The 15,803-nt window shown below is 38.4% G+C and overlaps 1 protein-coding gene across 2 annotated transcripts in view; it reads right to left on the bottom strand.

The window, feature by feature from the left end:
• Window positions 1–15,803, bottom strand: part of GC (GC vitamin D binding protein) — a 32,332-nt gene that overhangs the window by 11,272 nt on the left and 5,257 nt on the right. For both annotated transcript variants that reach the window (XM_036414293.2, XM_045571845.1), the window contains exons 2-8: window positions 10,973–11,042; window positions 10,294–10,426; window positions 7,970–8,181; window positions 5,974–6,106; window positions 5,615–5,709; window positions 2,937–3,066; window positions 1,017–1,219 (exon numbers count right to left, since the gene is read on the bottom strand). In XM_036414293.2, coding sequence (XP_036270186.1) covers window positions 1,017–1,219; window positions 2,937–3,066; window positions 5,615–5,709; window positions 5,974–6,106; window positions 7,970–8,181; window positions 10,294–10,426; window positions 10,973–11,042 — 976 coding nt within the window. The remainder of the gene's footprint in view (window positions 1–1,016; window positions 1,220–2,936; window positions 3,067–5,614; window positions 5,710–5,973; window positions 6,107–7,969; window positions 8,182–10,293; window positions 10,427–10,972; window positions 11,043–15,803) is intronic.

Genomic DNA, 15,803 nt, shown 5'->3' with positions numbered 1-15,803 from the left:
TATATGAAAAAAAAAATATATATATATATACATATATAGTCATGTATTACCTATATGTATAAAAGCCTAAGCAACCAAATGACTGAATGACCAAACAACTGGTCCACCAGTGGCTATGATGTGCACTGACCACCAGGGGATTGATGCTCAATGCACAGAATCAGGCTCCCTCCTGTCTGGATCAGGCCTGTGGGAATTAAGTTGAAACCAACTATCCAAAATCTTCTGTGGGATTCCAGATTGTGAGAGGGTGCAGGCCAGGCCGAGGGACCCCAGTGGTGCATGAATCCGTGCACCTGGCTTCTAGTATTAGGTATATCTACTTCAAATGCATATGAAATTGTCCATGTTTTACTATAACACAATCCTATATAATAAGAGAGGAATATGCTAATCATCCATTATGCCCTGAGGTGTAATGACCTGATCAGGGATCTGCAGGAGGGTGGGGCAGCGAACTACAAGTGAGTAGCAGAGAGCTACAGGAGAGGGCAGGGTAGCAAGCTATGAGGGGGCACTGGGGAGCTACAGATGGTAGCAGCAACCTACTGTCATATGGATTCATGTGCAAGGCTATTATTTCTATATAAAGGATCAAATGCATATGGAACTGTCCTTTGTGTAACTATAGCACAATTAATTCTATATAAAACATCAAGTTAGGTACTTTCTGTGGCTATTCTGTGAAAATATATTTGCATCAATTCCTTAATTATCTTATCCCATTGCTTTCTATGCATTTATAAAAAAAAATATTTAGATATAGAATTTCAGTGTAGTCTACATTCTGCTCGCTGATAGTGATAAATGTTTTTCTGGAAATTTGACCTGCTTGTGAAGTTTATGCCATGAATGTGCGTATACTATTCACAGTATATGCAACTTGTGGTGTATTTATTTTAATTCTTTTCTTCATGATGCCAGGTTTACCATTTCTTCCCCATCTAGTTTCTTTGTCATTTAATGCCAGTGAATATACATACTGTCAAGAAGGTAATGAGATCATCTCCACTTACCTGTCCATGGCTTTGGTGTTTCTTTTGCCACACATATCTTTACTTGTGGGAAACTCAACTTCTGGCAGCTCTGGTGGCTGAGTAGCTGGTATGAAGTAGACACAAATAAATATGTCCATGGGTGTTTTTTCTTGACAACACTCCCTAAACTTATCATTCTTCGTGGATAAGTTGTCACAGATTTTTATTGTGTGTTCAGGCAGCTATAAAAGCAATTGTGATTTTTATGCATTGTTAGTTTTCTGGTAGATCCAAAATAAGGAAGGTTTACACATGCTTACCAGCCCTGGCATGCTGTATAAAAAAATCAGTGGGAATGCTCTTCGAAAGTAAATTGGAGGACATTTTGTCACTATGTACTAAAAACTTTAAAATATACAATTTAAATTTCAAGAATTTATCCTCAGAAAACAATTATACTGAAGAGAAGATTTAGTTATAAGACTTTTAAGGACAGAGTCACTTAAAATACAAAAAACCAAAACACCTAAACCCAATAATAGAGGACTAGTTAAATAAAGTAAGGTATACCTAGGCAATCAATGTAATATATTTTATATAGCTATATGGAGGGGAGAGAGAGAGAGAGAGAGAGAGAGAGAGAGAGAGAGAGAGAGAGAGAGAGAGAGAGAGAGACTATTAATGACTTATTTATAAGTAAGATTATAGAAATCACCCATTAACACAGACACATATTCTTAAAGGAATAAGACCAGGCAGCACAATGTTGCTGTTCCTAAAGAGACCTACAGACTTTAGATAAAGGAGAGTAACTTTTATCTAAAACTTGAGGCCCAGTACACGAAATTCATGTGGGAGTGTGGTATGGGAGGGGGACAGGCCCTCAGCCTGGCCTGCATTATCCCACAATCCAGGACTACTGGCTCCTAAACACTCTGCCTGCCTGCCTCATTGCCCCTAACCACTTGCCTACCTGCCTCATTGCCCCTAACCACTTGCCTATCTGCCTCATTGCCCCTAACTGCTCGCCTGCCTGCCTTATGGCTCTTAACTGCCTCTGCCTCAGGCCCCACCATTGCAGCTTTGTCTGGGAGTACTCTAGAATGACATCCAGAGGGTCGTTTGGCTGTTCGGTCCAATTAGCATAGTACACTTTTATTATTATTTTTTTAAATATATTTTATTGATTTTGTACAGAGAGGAAGGGAGAGAGATAGAGAGCTAGAAACATCGATGAGAGAGAGTCATCGATCAGCTGCCTCTTGCACACCCCCTACTGGGGATATGCCTGCAACCAAGGTACATGCCCTTGACCGGAATCGAATCCGGGTCCCTTCAGTCCCCAAGCCGAAGCTCTATCCATTGAGCCAAACCGGTCTCGGCTACACTTCTATTATTATAGATAACTGTTTAAACTCGTTATCTACTCCAAAATATTGTGCAAATGAAAAATGGTGGAAAAAACTGAAATGACCATCAAATTCTGACAATTTTAATAAAAACAATAATAATTTCTAATAGTATATTATCTAATGGAACTTTACTACATGATGATGAAAGTTATCTGTTTCTCTACTGATACTAGTGAGCATTTGAAATTGGGGCCAGTGTGACTGCAGAACTGAAGTTTAAATGCTAGTAGTCTAATAATAATTAACTTAAATAACGATATGTGGCTAGTGATGTGGTACTGGGCTCTGCAGGTACATTAAGTTCTTGGGAATCAGATACCCTTGTCTTTATGTATGGACTTTGCTACTTACCGCTGTCTAACTTTAATTATTGACCCTTACCACTATTCTGTTTTCTCATCTGTAAAATGGACTTAATGTATTTAAGTTTCATAGGATATATGTGGTATCATTGAGATGATACATGTAAAAAGCAGCTTACAGGAGTGCTTGCCACTTAGTGAGTGGCACATGATGATGATGATGACGATGACAGGGATTCTCTTACCTCCTTGGCCATGCAGTCCTCGGAGGTAGACCCACAGCACTTGGAGAGGATTGTGGTAACATCTTCAGCAAGTGGCAAAACATCCTCCAGATTAGCAGTAGGTGCTTTTTGGGCTAATTTTATGAGATGGCTAGATAGTTAAAAAAAGAAAAAGAAAAAAAAGAAAGTTAGCTTTCTCCAAATCTCAGTTTCCTTGGTTTCATTATGAACAAACACCCTAGAGAAATAATTACATCATTTCAACAGTTCTTCCTTAACAGCTGCACTGAGCACATCTACTCTGCAGTGGAGTCTCTGTGCGGAAGCCACTACTCAAATTCAGTCATCCCCAATGATTTATTTTCTCCAAATTTCCAGCACACAGATTCTCTTTTGGCCAGATCTACATACTTGAAGAGTGCATTAAAACCCTGACCAGGTGGCTCAGTTGGCTGGAATATCATTCCATAAACCAAAAGGTTGTGGGCTCAATTCCTGGGCAGGACACATACCTAGGTGGTGGGTTTGATCTCCAGTTAGTCAGGGCACATACCAATTGATGTCTCACTCTCACATAGATATTTCTCTTGCTCTCCCTGTCTCTCCCTCTCTCTCTAAAATCAATAAAAATGTATCATATCCCCAGGTGAGGATTTCTTTAAAAAATGCAATAAAGAAGGCATTAATATATCTCTATTTAGGACCAATGTGGTGTTTTGGGGGCCTCTCATAATTTTTAAAAAATATATATATTTTATTGATTTTTTATAGAGAGGAAGGGAGAGAAATAGAGAGCTAGAAACGTCAATGAGAGAGAAACATTGACCAGCTGCCTCTTGCACACCCCCTACCGGAGATGTGCCTGCAACCAATGTACATGCCCTTGACCAGAATCGAATCTGGGACGACCCTTCAGTCTGCAGACCGATGCTCTACTACTGAGCCAAACCGGTTTCGGCTCATAATCTTCTTAAATGTTTTTATAAATCAACTTACAAACTACAATAGAAATAAAGTAGTGAAGACCTATGGCCCTAAACCACAGTGTTAATACATTTTGATGATAGGGCATGAAACCCTTACATATTTTGTAATGTTTACAGGGCATTAAGTATTTTATAAGGAATTACGTTATACTGCTGATAAACTTATTTTTTCACTTAATCAGGAATATGTTTTGTATCATTAAATATTTCTTATTGTGATAAATAACTATTTACACACACACACAGACGCACACATACACACACACACACACACACACACACACACACACACAAATTTATTTCAGAGAGAGAAATATCAATGATAGAGAATCATTGATCATTTGCCTCCCACACACCCCCTACTGGGGACCAAACCCAAAACCTGGGCATGTACCCTGACCAGGAATTTAACGTTGACTTCCTGGTTTATAGCTCAATGCTCAACCACTACCATCATCATCTGGACTACCTCTCAATAATTTTCAAGTGTATAGTTCAGTAATGTCAAGTAAATTCACATTGTTGTAACAGATCTCTAGAATTTTCTTGTCTTTTAAAACTGAAACTCTACATCCATTAAACACTGATTCTGGCACTCCTTCCTTAGCAATTATAAATTCTGTTTTTATGATTTTGACTATTTTAGTAGCCTGGACTGGAATCATACAGTATTTGTCCTTATGTGACTGCTTATTTTACTTTGTATAATGTCCTCAAGGTTTATTAATGTAATAGCATGTGAAAAGACTTTTTGAGGCAGCCTAATATTTCATTGTATGTATATATCACATTCTTTATTTATTCACCTATCAATAGATATTGGTTTGTTTTCACCTCTTGGCAATTGTGAATAATGCTGTCGTGAACATGGATGTGCAAATATCTCTTTAGATTCTGCTTTGAATTCCTAGAAATAGATATAGATATAGATATAGATATAGATATAGATATAGATATAGATATAGATATACATACATACAGGTTGGGGTAAAAGTAGGTTTACAGTTATGAGTACATGAAACAGTTTATTCTTGTATTATTAATTATTGTATTTTCAATAATAAAAACTATAAACCTACTTTGCCCTAGTTTGTGCACAGAAGTGGGATTGCTGGATCATTTGGTAATTCTATTAATTTTTTTTAACGAATCTTCAATGTTTTCCATAATAGTTGTACCATTTTGCATTTCTGCTAACAGTGCACAAGGATTCCAACTTCTTCACATTCTCACTGATGCTTTTGGCAGTGGCTATCCTAAAGGGTGTGAAATGGCATGGTGGTTTTGATTTGTGATTAGTATTGATGTTGAGCATCTTTTCATATGCTAGTTGGCCATTTTTATTTCTCCTTTGGAGAACTCTCTAATTCTTTTTAATAGGTTATTTGGTATTTTGTTGTTGAGTTGTAGCAGTTTCTTAATGCATGCTGGATATTAAACCCTTGGTAGGTATATGATTTGCAGATACTTTTCCCCATTCACTCTGTTGGTTGTTTTCCTTAGTGCTCAGAAGTTTTAGGTTGATGAAATCTCCTTTACAACATAGCCTTGTTTCTTATTGTTCATGTTCTGTGTAGACAAAAAAGAACTGGGTATACATTTGAGAACTATTGGAGCATAAGACTATAGTCAATATCTTCTAACACAAACCCTAATATTTTGGATAGATAGTGCAGAATCAAACAGCTGCACATACTGATGCTTAATCCTTACCTGAGCCTTGATTTCTCCTTCCCATAAGCAGCATAGTGTGAACAGATTCTATTTGACATAACGGTGAGAAGCGATAAATGTTTAATCTGGAGTCTCTAGAAAAGAAATGAGAGAATCCCTTTAGTGGTTAAGATCCATTCACAGTAATGTGCAGGAATGGAAAAAAGAGACTCTGAATATCATGACTTTTTTTGATGACCACAAAACTGAATTCTGACCAAAGAAACTTACTGATATTTCTTCCCCAGAAGTGATGGTATATTTGTTTTTCCAATTAACAAAATAGACCTGTTAAAGTCTTTTACTGATTCCAGAATCTGAATTTCTAAGAGTGTAAATATGCAATAAATGGCACCTACCTCTTTCGTAAAGCATACAGTGGGGCTTGATGAGGTACAGCAGGACCCTACCATTGAGAGATAACTCTTGGTATAACTGACTAACAGCAGCAGAGGAGCTTGTCCATAATTAATGGAAAATTCATACATAAACCTGTGGAGGGATAGGGGGAGATAGCATTGGTCAAATCATTTGTGGGAAACAAAATCTAATAAAAAAAGTAATATGCAAATTGACCATCATTTCAAGACACAAGATGGCCGCCCAATGTGGTCAAAAATGGCTTTCCCCATGTGGACACAAGATGGCCTCCACAAGATGGCCTGCAGGGGAGGGCAGTTGTGGGCAGTTAGGGGTGACCAGGCTAGCAGAGTAGGTCAGTTGGGGGAGACCAAGCCAGCAAGGGAGGGCAATTAAGGGGGGGACCAGGCCTGCAGTGGAGGACAGTTCGGGGGACAAAGCCTCCAGGGGAGAGCTGTTTGGGTGACCAGACTTGCAGGGGAGGACAGTTGAGGGCAACTCAGCCAACAGGGGAGGGCAGTTAGGGGTGACCAGGTTGGCAAGAGAGGGCAGTTAGGGGTGACTGGGCCAGCAGGGAGGACAGTGTGGGCAACCAGGCCTGCAGGAGAGTTCAGTTAAGGGTGACCAGGATGGCAGGGGAGGGCAGTTAGGGACAATCTGGCTAGCTGTGGAGCAGTTGGGCATCAATTAGGCTGTGAGGGGAGTGATTAGGGGATGATCAAGCTGACAGGCAGAAGTAGTTAGGGGCAATTAAGCAGAGGCAGGCAAGCAGTTGGGAGCCAGCAGTCCTGCATTGTCCCAGATTGGAGAGGGTGCAGGCTGGGCTGAGGGACACCCCCACCACCATGCACCAATTTTGTGCACTGCGCTTCTAGTTTTCTCATAAGTATTTCTATGGAGAGAAGATATATATTAACTTATAGTTTTAATATCTAAAAAGCACTAAGGATGTGCAGAAAGGGTTTTAATACCAATCACTTTTAATCAATATTTTCATTAAATAAAAACGTTATTTTCTAGATTTCCATGTAGATAGTTTGAGAGGAGGGGCCATTTGTCGCTTCAGTCACTTAATATCTACATGTGCATGGCCAGAGGTAGATGTTTATTAATATTAGTTGAATTAACTAAAACAAATGCACTTATGAATTTACTTTTCACAATCTATCTCTGTTTACTATTCTAGAAAATTGCTATGAGTAGGTTTACTTATTTATTGAAATCTTTTTAACTTTCAGGAGCATAAGACTATGGATCTGAAAGAGATTCTGAAAATTTACAGGGATGGGCAAGCCAGCCAATTTTTATAAAAAATTATGACCTGAATTTCATACTTTTAAAACCCATTTGAATGCCATTGCTTTTGATTTTTTTTAGTAAATATATTTTTTCATTATAATTAATTTTCTCCATTTGTGTTCATTTTTATGATCTTCCAAGACAAATTTAAAGAATCTCCATATAATCTGGCTCCTTAGTAATGTTAAGCAATGAGAGGGTCAGAGTAATATGTGCTCTTATGTAATGCAACATGCATCTTAATTCACAACTGCTTCTTAGAATGTGAAGAATAAAGCTGTTTGTTTATTTTGGTTTAGTGAAAATTAAGTATTAAACATGTGCATAGCAATAAAATTTTATCAGATGGAGTATATAGAGATCACTAGCTTAAGGGGAAATACTATAGCTACTGTCAAATATTTGAAAATCTGTCATGAAGACAGGGGATCCAAGTATTGTAGTTCTGCTTCAAGAACTAGATAGGACGAATTGGGTAGGTGCTGGCGAATGGTGGTTTTCATCTCTGCCTAGGAAAGGCATTAACAGCAGGCGGCAGTGACAGCAATGAGCTGTCTTGGATGAAAGTCAAGTTCTCGTTATTGGAAGTTATCCAGGATTCTGTAGAAGAGGTGTTTGTATAGAGTAGGGGGTTAGACTAGATATAGTTCTGATCTTTTGTGCCTTAAAGTTTTACCTCTGAGGAAAGCAACTTACCGGTTAGCAAATTCCTTGGGATCTTTCCTGAATGCCTCACAGATTTCATCATTACTTGGCTCTTCGTAGGTAGGAAATTCCTGTGGCTGGTGCTTCAGGGCAGCCATACAGAGTTTCCTTTCCAGGTCCTCTTTGGTGCAGCAGTCAGCAGTTCCTGGGTGCACTGGGAATGGGGAGTCACTGTCGCAGGACCTAGCAGACAATTCTGATGTCTAGAAAGAAAGAAGAGAAACCAGAAAACTAATATATACAAGTTTCCAAGCTTATATCAATAGTTCTCCACTCAGTGTAACATCTTTAGTTAAAAATTCTCGTTAATAACAAACTGTCCATGCCAAAGGCTCCATGAGATGATTTGGCAAAGTTGCAATTTGCATAATCATAGTTATGGGCAAGTACAGGGTCTTATTTATGTTAATAAATGACTTTCCTCAAAGCAGGAGAAAACAGAACCATCATTAATAAATGGACTGTGTTTGATTGCAGTCATTAAAAGCTTTATCCTCTAGGCCAGTGTTACTGCACAAGGTTATTAACATCACTGAAGATAAGAGAAGTCATTTCCAAAAGATCTCATATGATATCCTACCTGATTTCTGCTGCAAATACCCCATCCAGAATCAGGACCCTCCTTCTCTCCTCTTTTTATTACCTGAGCAGACCCTTGTTAAGTGCTTTAGTCTTCTACATTGATTTGCATTCTCTTAGCCAGTTGTTCTTGAGCCTGCTTTTGCATAAAAATCTCTCATAGAATATCTAAAAATTAAATGCCTGAGTTTCCCATCACTTAAATTCTGAAACAATAGGTCAAAGATGAGGCCTTATGATTTGTTTTCTCCCAAAGCTTATTTTCAGGTGTGGCATGGGTTGAAAAAAATCACTGGTATAACTTAATCTACTGCCTCAACATGTATACACTGATACAAGTGGGCAAGCTAACTCCATGGTGAGAAGACTACAAAAGCAATTATAGCCACAAAAAATGTTCTTTTTGGAAAGAATTTGAAATGAAAATGTAGAGCATGAGTAGTTATTATGGAAAAAATTATGTTGGGATTTATTTGGGAAAAAGTGCTTTCAAATCCCTATGCTTATTTTACATGTTAGCCATCTTTACAAGGGAAAACACCTAAAGATGTTTCCTATCAATGAAGGAAAGCAACATGATTAATCACTTATATAAAAGTGAACATCTCTCATCCTTTCCCACATCTAACTTTCGAACTTAAAAACTCTTTTATTCTTCTTTCTTTAGTGAATATCCTCATCTATTCCATTTCTTTGCCTGTCAAGTTTCTTATGGTTTCTTTTTATTACCTCCTTTCAAGTAAGGAATTTAAAAAGAAAAAGCATAAGCACATTTAAAAATAAATACTTTGAATAAGTACGAGGAAATGGAAGCTAGTGTGCAAATTGCCAATGCCATCCCTGGTCTCTTTATGATCTGTCTTTATAATTTAGCAGCTTCTCTCAAATGAAGGCATGGATTAGCAAATATATATAATAAAAATGTGTTTTGTTGTTCTGATCATGGTCAGTAGTTTGATGCTTGCTTATTTTAAGGTGGTTTGGAAGGTCAGGTTGAAATGACGGCTGTTTAGGGACTTAGTGATGGGGGAACATGATTATGAAATTCTTAGAAAGTAGATAAGGGCCAGGTAAGGCAATTAAGGGTAAGAATAATCATTGCGTAGATTCTAGTCCAGTGATCTTTGGAACATTGTTTCCGCAGGCTAATTGCTGCAGGCTTACACAGGGAGACATTTGCCTTGTAGAGGCCTTTATCAAGATACATTTAAATGCCATTTGCATTGAGCCTGATAACTATATTAGTAAATTGCTAGAAACACATGTGGGTTCATCTTTCTTCAGTCTATACTTTGAACCCTGTCATTTCAGCATTTTAATTTCTGCATGTATATTTCAGGGGAGAAATTCCAAAACCTAGTGGTTTATGCATACAGGGAAACTTTTGAACACCAAATTAATTTGAGGCCAACACTAAGTTGGCTCCGGGTCAATCAGTACCAGGCTTGGCATGATAAAGGTATATGTAGATTTTAGGATACACACAACCTATAAGAACTATTTCCTGAGTCAGTATTTTCTCCCCCAGTTTTCTCATTTGAACCTGTAGGACTGATGGGCAGAGGTGATTTGTTAGGCCAGAATAAATCGGAGCTCTAGAGTAACAGGCTTCATATTTTTTCCAAAATTGGAGTAGGTGGAGTTGCTGTCTAGGATTTCCCTAAGATATGGCATGAAGACCTGTCTTGGCTTTCTTCTGTGGGTCACCACAGACCGGCCCGGCCACAGTAACCTACCCTGTTGTCATAGCAGCCAGGGTCAGCCTCTTCAGCACAGCAGGCTTCGGTCAGGGAGACAACTTCCTTCACAAGATGACTGACCTGTTCAAAAGTTCCGCTGGGAAATTTCCTGCTGTAGAAGACCATTGATCTGAGGGGAAAAGTAAATCAATACTCAATTAGAATTAATTTTGCCCCACATTTGTACATGTTAAACTATTCTTTTCAGTGTTTTTTTTTTTTTTAAGGAATAGTGCACTTTTTATTGATGAATGAAAAGAATAGGATGTTGCCTTTTATTTTTTGTTCTAGGTAAATTGCCCTTGTAAAGTGGCAGGAGTTGAACGTGAGAGTTCCATCAAAACAGCTTCATGTTCTTTCTTCTCTCAAGCCTCCTCCCCAAATGAACCTGCTCCACACCCTGTTGCCTTTGTTTGCCAGTCCTGGCATGTACTGTTTTGTATTTTAATTTATCTTAGAAAACTATTGTTTAGTAGACCGTAGTACTGATAGTTCAACTGGAATCTTTGGATGTCCTCCATTTGTCTGCCTACTCTGCTCTTTTTGACCCTGGGCTCTCTCTTGTTAATCTTGTCATCAATCGGTTCAGCCTTTCATGCTGAGTTGAAGTTAACCTTACATGCCATTTCATTCAAGGTCCAGTAACCTAGAGGGTGAGTGAGTGCTTCATACTTACAAAGATGTGAAGTCATCTTTTCCGAGATTGGTTAATTCATTGCAGACTTTATCTTTTTCATATTCTCGGCCTAGGAACCAAACCAAAACAAGACAAAACAACAAAAACAAAAAGAGTTTTGTATATTCCCTTTTAATTAATGTTTCATTAAATGCATATGTAAATGGGATCCTTTATGTGACTTATTTGTGGTGAAACTAGCATTTTTTTTAAATGCAATTCCATTTTTTGTGCCTTTCTAGCTATTTTATAAAAATAGATCAGAATTTTATGGCATGCTATAAATTTTAATGGACAGCAGAAAAAAAGTGATCTAATACTGAAAGTAAATAAGTCAAATGATTATCAGAGCCTGTTGATGTGTTATCATTCTCTTAGGTCCCATCTTTATAATAATGCTAAAATGGGACATTGTGTTCCTCTCTTCTTTTTAAAAAAATATATTTTATTGATTTTAGAGAGGAAGGGAGAGGGAGAGAGATATAGAAATATCAATGATGAGAGAGAATCATCGATTAGCTTCCTTCTGCATTCCCCCTTCTGGGGATCAAGCCCACAACACAGGTATGTGTTTTTAGCCAGAATCAAATTTGGGACCCTTCAGTCTGTAAGCCGATGCTCTATCTATTGAGTCAAACCAACTAGGGCATTTCTTCCTTCTTTATCTTTGTTTCATCTATGCTCTTAAAAAAAAAAAAAGAAAGAAAGGAAGGAAGAAAGAAATGGAGTGTCTACAATCCAAAGTGAAGAGCCATCCCACTGATGCAGGACCTTGAAAGGGATTGTGTGAGAGCTGCTCTATTACCCACCTCCCGATTGTATAAGAGCATCCTAGGAATTCCGCAGTGGCAAAAGATGAAAATTAGGTAAACATTTTTTTGGATAAAGTTGTCAGTGTGGTGGGTTTGGGGGAGTAGAAAGGTGTACTTCCCCTCATTTCAAGTGTGGTAAAAGGGGTTTTGAGAAAAACACTCATTAACCTTGATAGGTAACCTTTAGAGTGTGGGGTACTATGGCCAGGTGTTTGATTCAGACTAGAGAAAACTAAAGGGCTGGGGGCTGATTCAGTGCCAGGAGCAACAAAGGAGAGGGTTGTGAGTGGGAAGCTTTGCTGAGGCTTGTGGACCTGACATGGATCAAACAGAAGAGCGAGCTTGCCTGGAGTTGTGTTGCCCCCTCCTCCCATTTCTCCCCCAAAGGGCTGACTAGAGGACAGTGAGCCAGCAACTGTGGGATACCTCTGTGCAGAGGCAGGCAATTTGAAATCTGAGGTCCAAAGGAAGGTTTTGAGGTGTTAGCTGGATGTGAGAGATCTCCTAGGATGATGAGAAAGATCTCCAAAGAAGCCACAAAGGAAATGTCAACATTGAACATCTCCCATAACCAGAGGAAACAACACTACTCACTAAGCTGCCCAGTGAATTGCTTTTTCCTGCTCTTACCTCTCCTGCTGGCTTCTTCCTTCCCTGTGTTTGGAGAACCAGAAGCAGCCTAGAGAGTGGGAGGAAAGAGGAGAGCAGCAGAGAAAGGGAGGAAGGTGTACCTATCCCTCTTTGGCACCACAGGCAGTGGGACTGACCTAGGCTTGATCTTGTGGAATAGCTTCACCTTTAAGCAAATTTACATATTTTTGGCTATTAAACACAAACATTCCCATGACTGTTATGAGGTAGTTATTTTGAGGTTCAAAGGGACTAGAAGACCTTTTATTTGAGAGTGAACAGAAAAATCATGGAACTTTCACTAAAGAGACTGGAAAGAGCTAGATTGCTCAGGAGGAGATGAGTTTTCTACTGTCTGTGAGATTCACTTGTTCAACACACCTATTCCATATCCAGTGGGGATGGTGAACATATGGAAGGTAGCCAGTGTTGTTCCTTATGTCATTATGCAAATAAATCTAGGACATTTTCCAACATGCTATGGTGCTCTTTCTTTAAAAAAAAAAAGTATATAAATTACTCTGTTTCTGTTCTAAGATAAGATAACTTTAGTGACTTATCTTCCTGACTTTAAATATTATGAAATCCATCTCAGGTGATGGCAATTGCTGTCATGCCTTTATCACCCAGATGTCCTTACCTCCCTAAAGTTACAGTCTGTGGAAGAGCAACTTTACATAAACGAGGGTAAAATTTTTTGTTTTATGGTTTAGAGTGAAGGTGGTTGGATATAGGCTAGAGAAGGTCGTCTTCTCCTCCTCCCCCTCCTTCTCCTCCTCCTCCCCCTCCTCCTCCTTCTCCTCTTCCTTCTCTTCCTCCTCCTCCCCCTCCTCCTCCTTCTCCTCTTCCTTCTCTTCCTCCTCCTCCTCCTCCTCCTCCTCCTCCTCCTCCTCCTCCTCCTAAAAAAGATTCTCTGTAGGATTTATTAGATTTATTGGTGCAGAGTACCCATAGAGGAAGCTGTTGCACCTTGTATCTTTCAGGTGGATGACTCAAAGTATAGTACTGACATGAGAAGAGTCAGAACTAAGGACAAAGACCTTCTTAAGCAGCACTTTGTAATAAGGGACCACTAAAATACCATAAAACAACACAGAAAAACCCACATGTTCAAAACCTCTTATTTTGAAAACTAGGACAAACACAGTAGGATTGATAACACTAATAGTCAGTGGAGTATAGAAAGCCACTGATATCTGAGAACCTTTAAATCTAGCACACTTCCCAGAATTATTGACTGGTTTACAAAGATGGATATTGTCACAATTTCAAAAGGTCAAAATAAGGCAGAAAGGGTCCATTAATCATTAATAATATTCCGTGGGACTGGAGAGCAGGATATACAGGGGGAGAAATGAAGGTAGAGCTGTCCTCCTGGAACGAAGAGCCGTAACCTCAGGATGCCTGCAGAGTGGTTTTAGGTTGCTCAGAAGGGAGAGCTGGGAAAAATGGCTGGCAGGAGACTTTAGTTCAGTGGCAGAACTTGACTGTAGCCATGGCTAAATACTAGCTGAAATGGTGAACAGCCTCTTGGAGAAGTGAGTTTGTTTTGTTACTGGAAATATTCAAATGGAGCTTAAATATCTATATACTAGCATATGAAAGATCCCTGATTTTAGTGCAAGATTGTATCCTCTTGATGTCTAAAATCACTTCCAAGGGATTACAAAGTAATCCCTTTTAGAAGTAGTAAGAAATTATATGGAACCTTTTTACCCATAAGCTATGTTTACTAAAAAATAGCTCTTTCTCTTTTTAATGTATAGGCTCTAACTTTTTAAAATAAAATCTCCCTGTTAAATCGCAGATATTATTTTTGTTATTACTTTTCATTATGAATATTACTCAGTAACATTCACGGTGGAAGCTTGTATTCAAATGGGGCACTCTGATGAACGTTTTCAGAAATAACTTGTTTCTAGCCTATCAGGGTTGGATTTCTCACTTCAACAAAAAAGTAATTTTTATTCAATGTGTTTCAGGAATGTATGAGTATATGTGAATGTAGTGTAAATGACCACTATAGGTTGTCCCTTGTTAAATAGCTTTAATGAAATCAGCTACTTGTGTTTGCCCCAAAGTACATTGGAATTCACAGGTTTTATGTAGTGCTTTCGCTAGAATAAAAAATTATTAGAGAGAAACAGAAAACCAGATTTACTCTATAAGACTTAAAATGGGTTTGAAGCCATTTTTACGAGAATATTCAGCCTTCAGCATGACTGAAGCAAGGAGGAAGCCCAAAAGGGAGGCATTCAGAAAATTCAGAATTAAATATATGAAAAGGTAACTGCTCTTACAAAACCTACCTACAGAGGGAGCTGTTGTGCCATGTGTCTTCCAGGTGGAAGATTCAAACTATATCTCTGATTTAAAATTTTTATTTATACAAAGAGAACATATACAGCTTATAAAACTAGCAGGCAAATATGCTAATCCTATTCTCATCTTTCAAAAGACAATGAAAACTGAAGTTAATTTGCAGTGTGATTATTACAAATTGATTTCCATTCCATGGAGTACTGCTTAATAAAATTGTTTTTCATTCCAGTTGAGCCGACGTTGATTCATATAATCTAATCTATCTTGAACGAATTGTAAATGACATCCTCTACGCTTTAATATGCCTCGTGGTTATAAAGCAGCCAATCTGGACTTTGACGTGGCCCCAGTAAATATTGGCATAATCTCAGTGACACTGGTGAAATCTTCTTCACACTGTGACCTTTCGGCACTAAATGTTTACAAATTTCATTATCAGAATTTTTGGTTTTTGCAATAGTGGGTCTCATTGTGAAACATTCTGGCAAGTCATGTCTAATTCTGGAATTCTGAAAAGAAATTAGATCTACTTTCAGGAAATCTTTAGTGCTCCATGTAACTTAACTCTCCCAACACAGCTGACAATATTCATTCATGCATGCAACAGACATGCGTAAAAGGTTTACTCTGTGCCAGACATTGAGTTCAGTATTGAATATACAAATAAAAAGCAAAATAGACACATCTCTGCCCTCATGAACTGCTAATCTATTGGGGATAGACATAAGATACTGTCTTGGTACACACTCCACTTTGGGGAGGTATTTTGAATGCTTTAATTATTGCTGTTATAATCTTTCTGTGAATGCAACTTGGTCCCCTAGAAAAGCTTTGTATACCAAGAGCGATGGATGGGCCCTAAATAACACTGAATTGAATACATGCTGATATAGAAAAATGGGAATTGCCTTAACTTGCTGTTTTCCAATTTTGTTCAGAAGAATCATGGGGATTCAGAGCTCCGCTGGGCATTTTATATTTTTGCAATTTTCATTTCTGTGGCACTTTTATTTCTATTCTACACTGACAGGCTCATCTATGTCAGCAAAGGTCAGCATATTTGCTTT

This window comes from Pipistrellus kuhlii, unplaced genomic scaffold (assembly GCF_014108245.1).
Source record: "Pipistrellus kuhlii isolate mPipKuh1 unplaced genomic scaffold, mPipKuh1.p scaffold_m20_p_1, whole genome shotgun sequence".
NCBI classification, from domain to species: Eukaryota; Metazoa; Chordata; class Mammalia; order Chiroptera; family Vespertilionidae; genus Pipistrellus; species Pipistrellus kuhlii.
The sequence above is the reverse complement of the archived record's forward strand: the minus strand, read 5'-3'. Positions and strand labels throughout refer to the sequence as shown.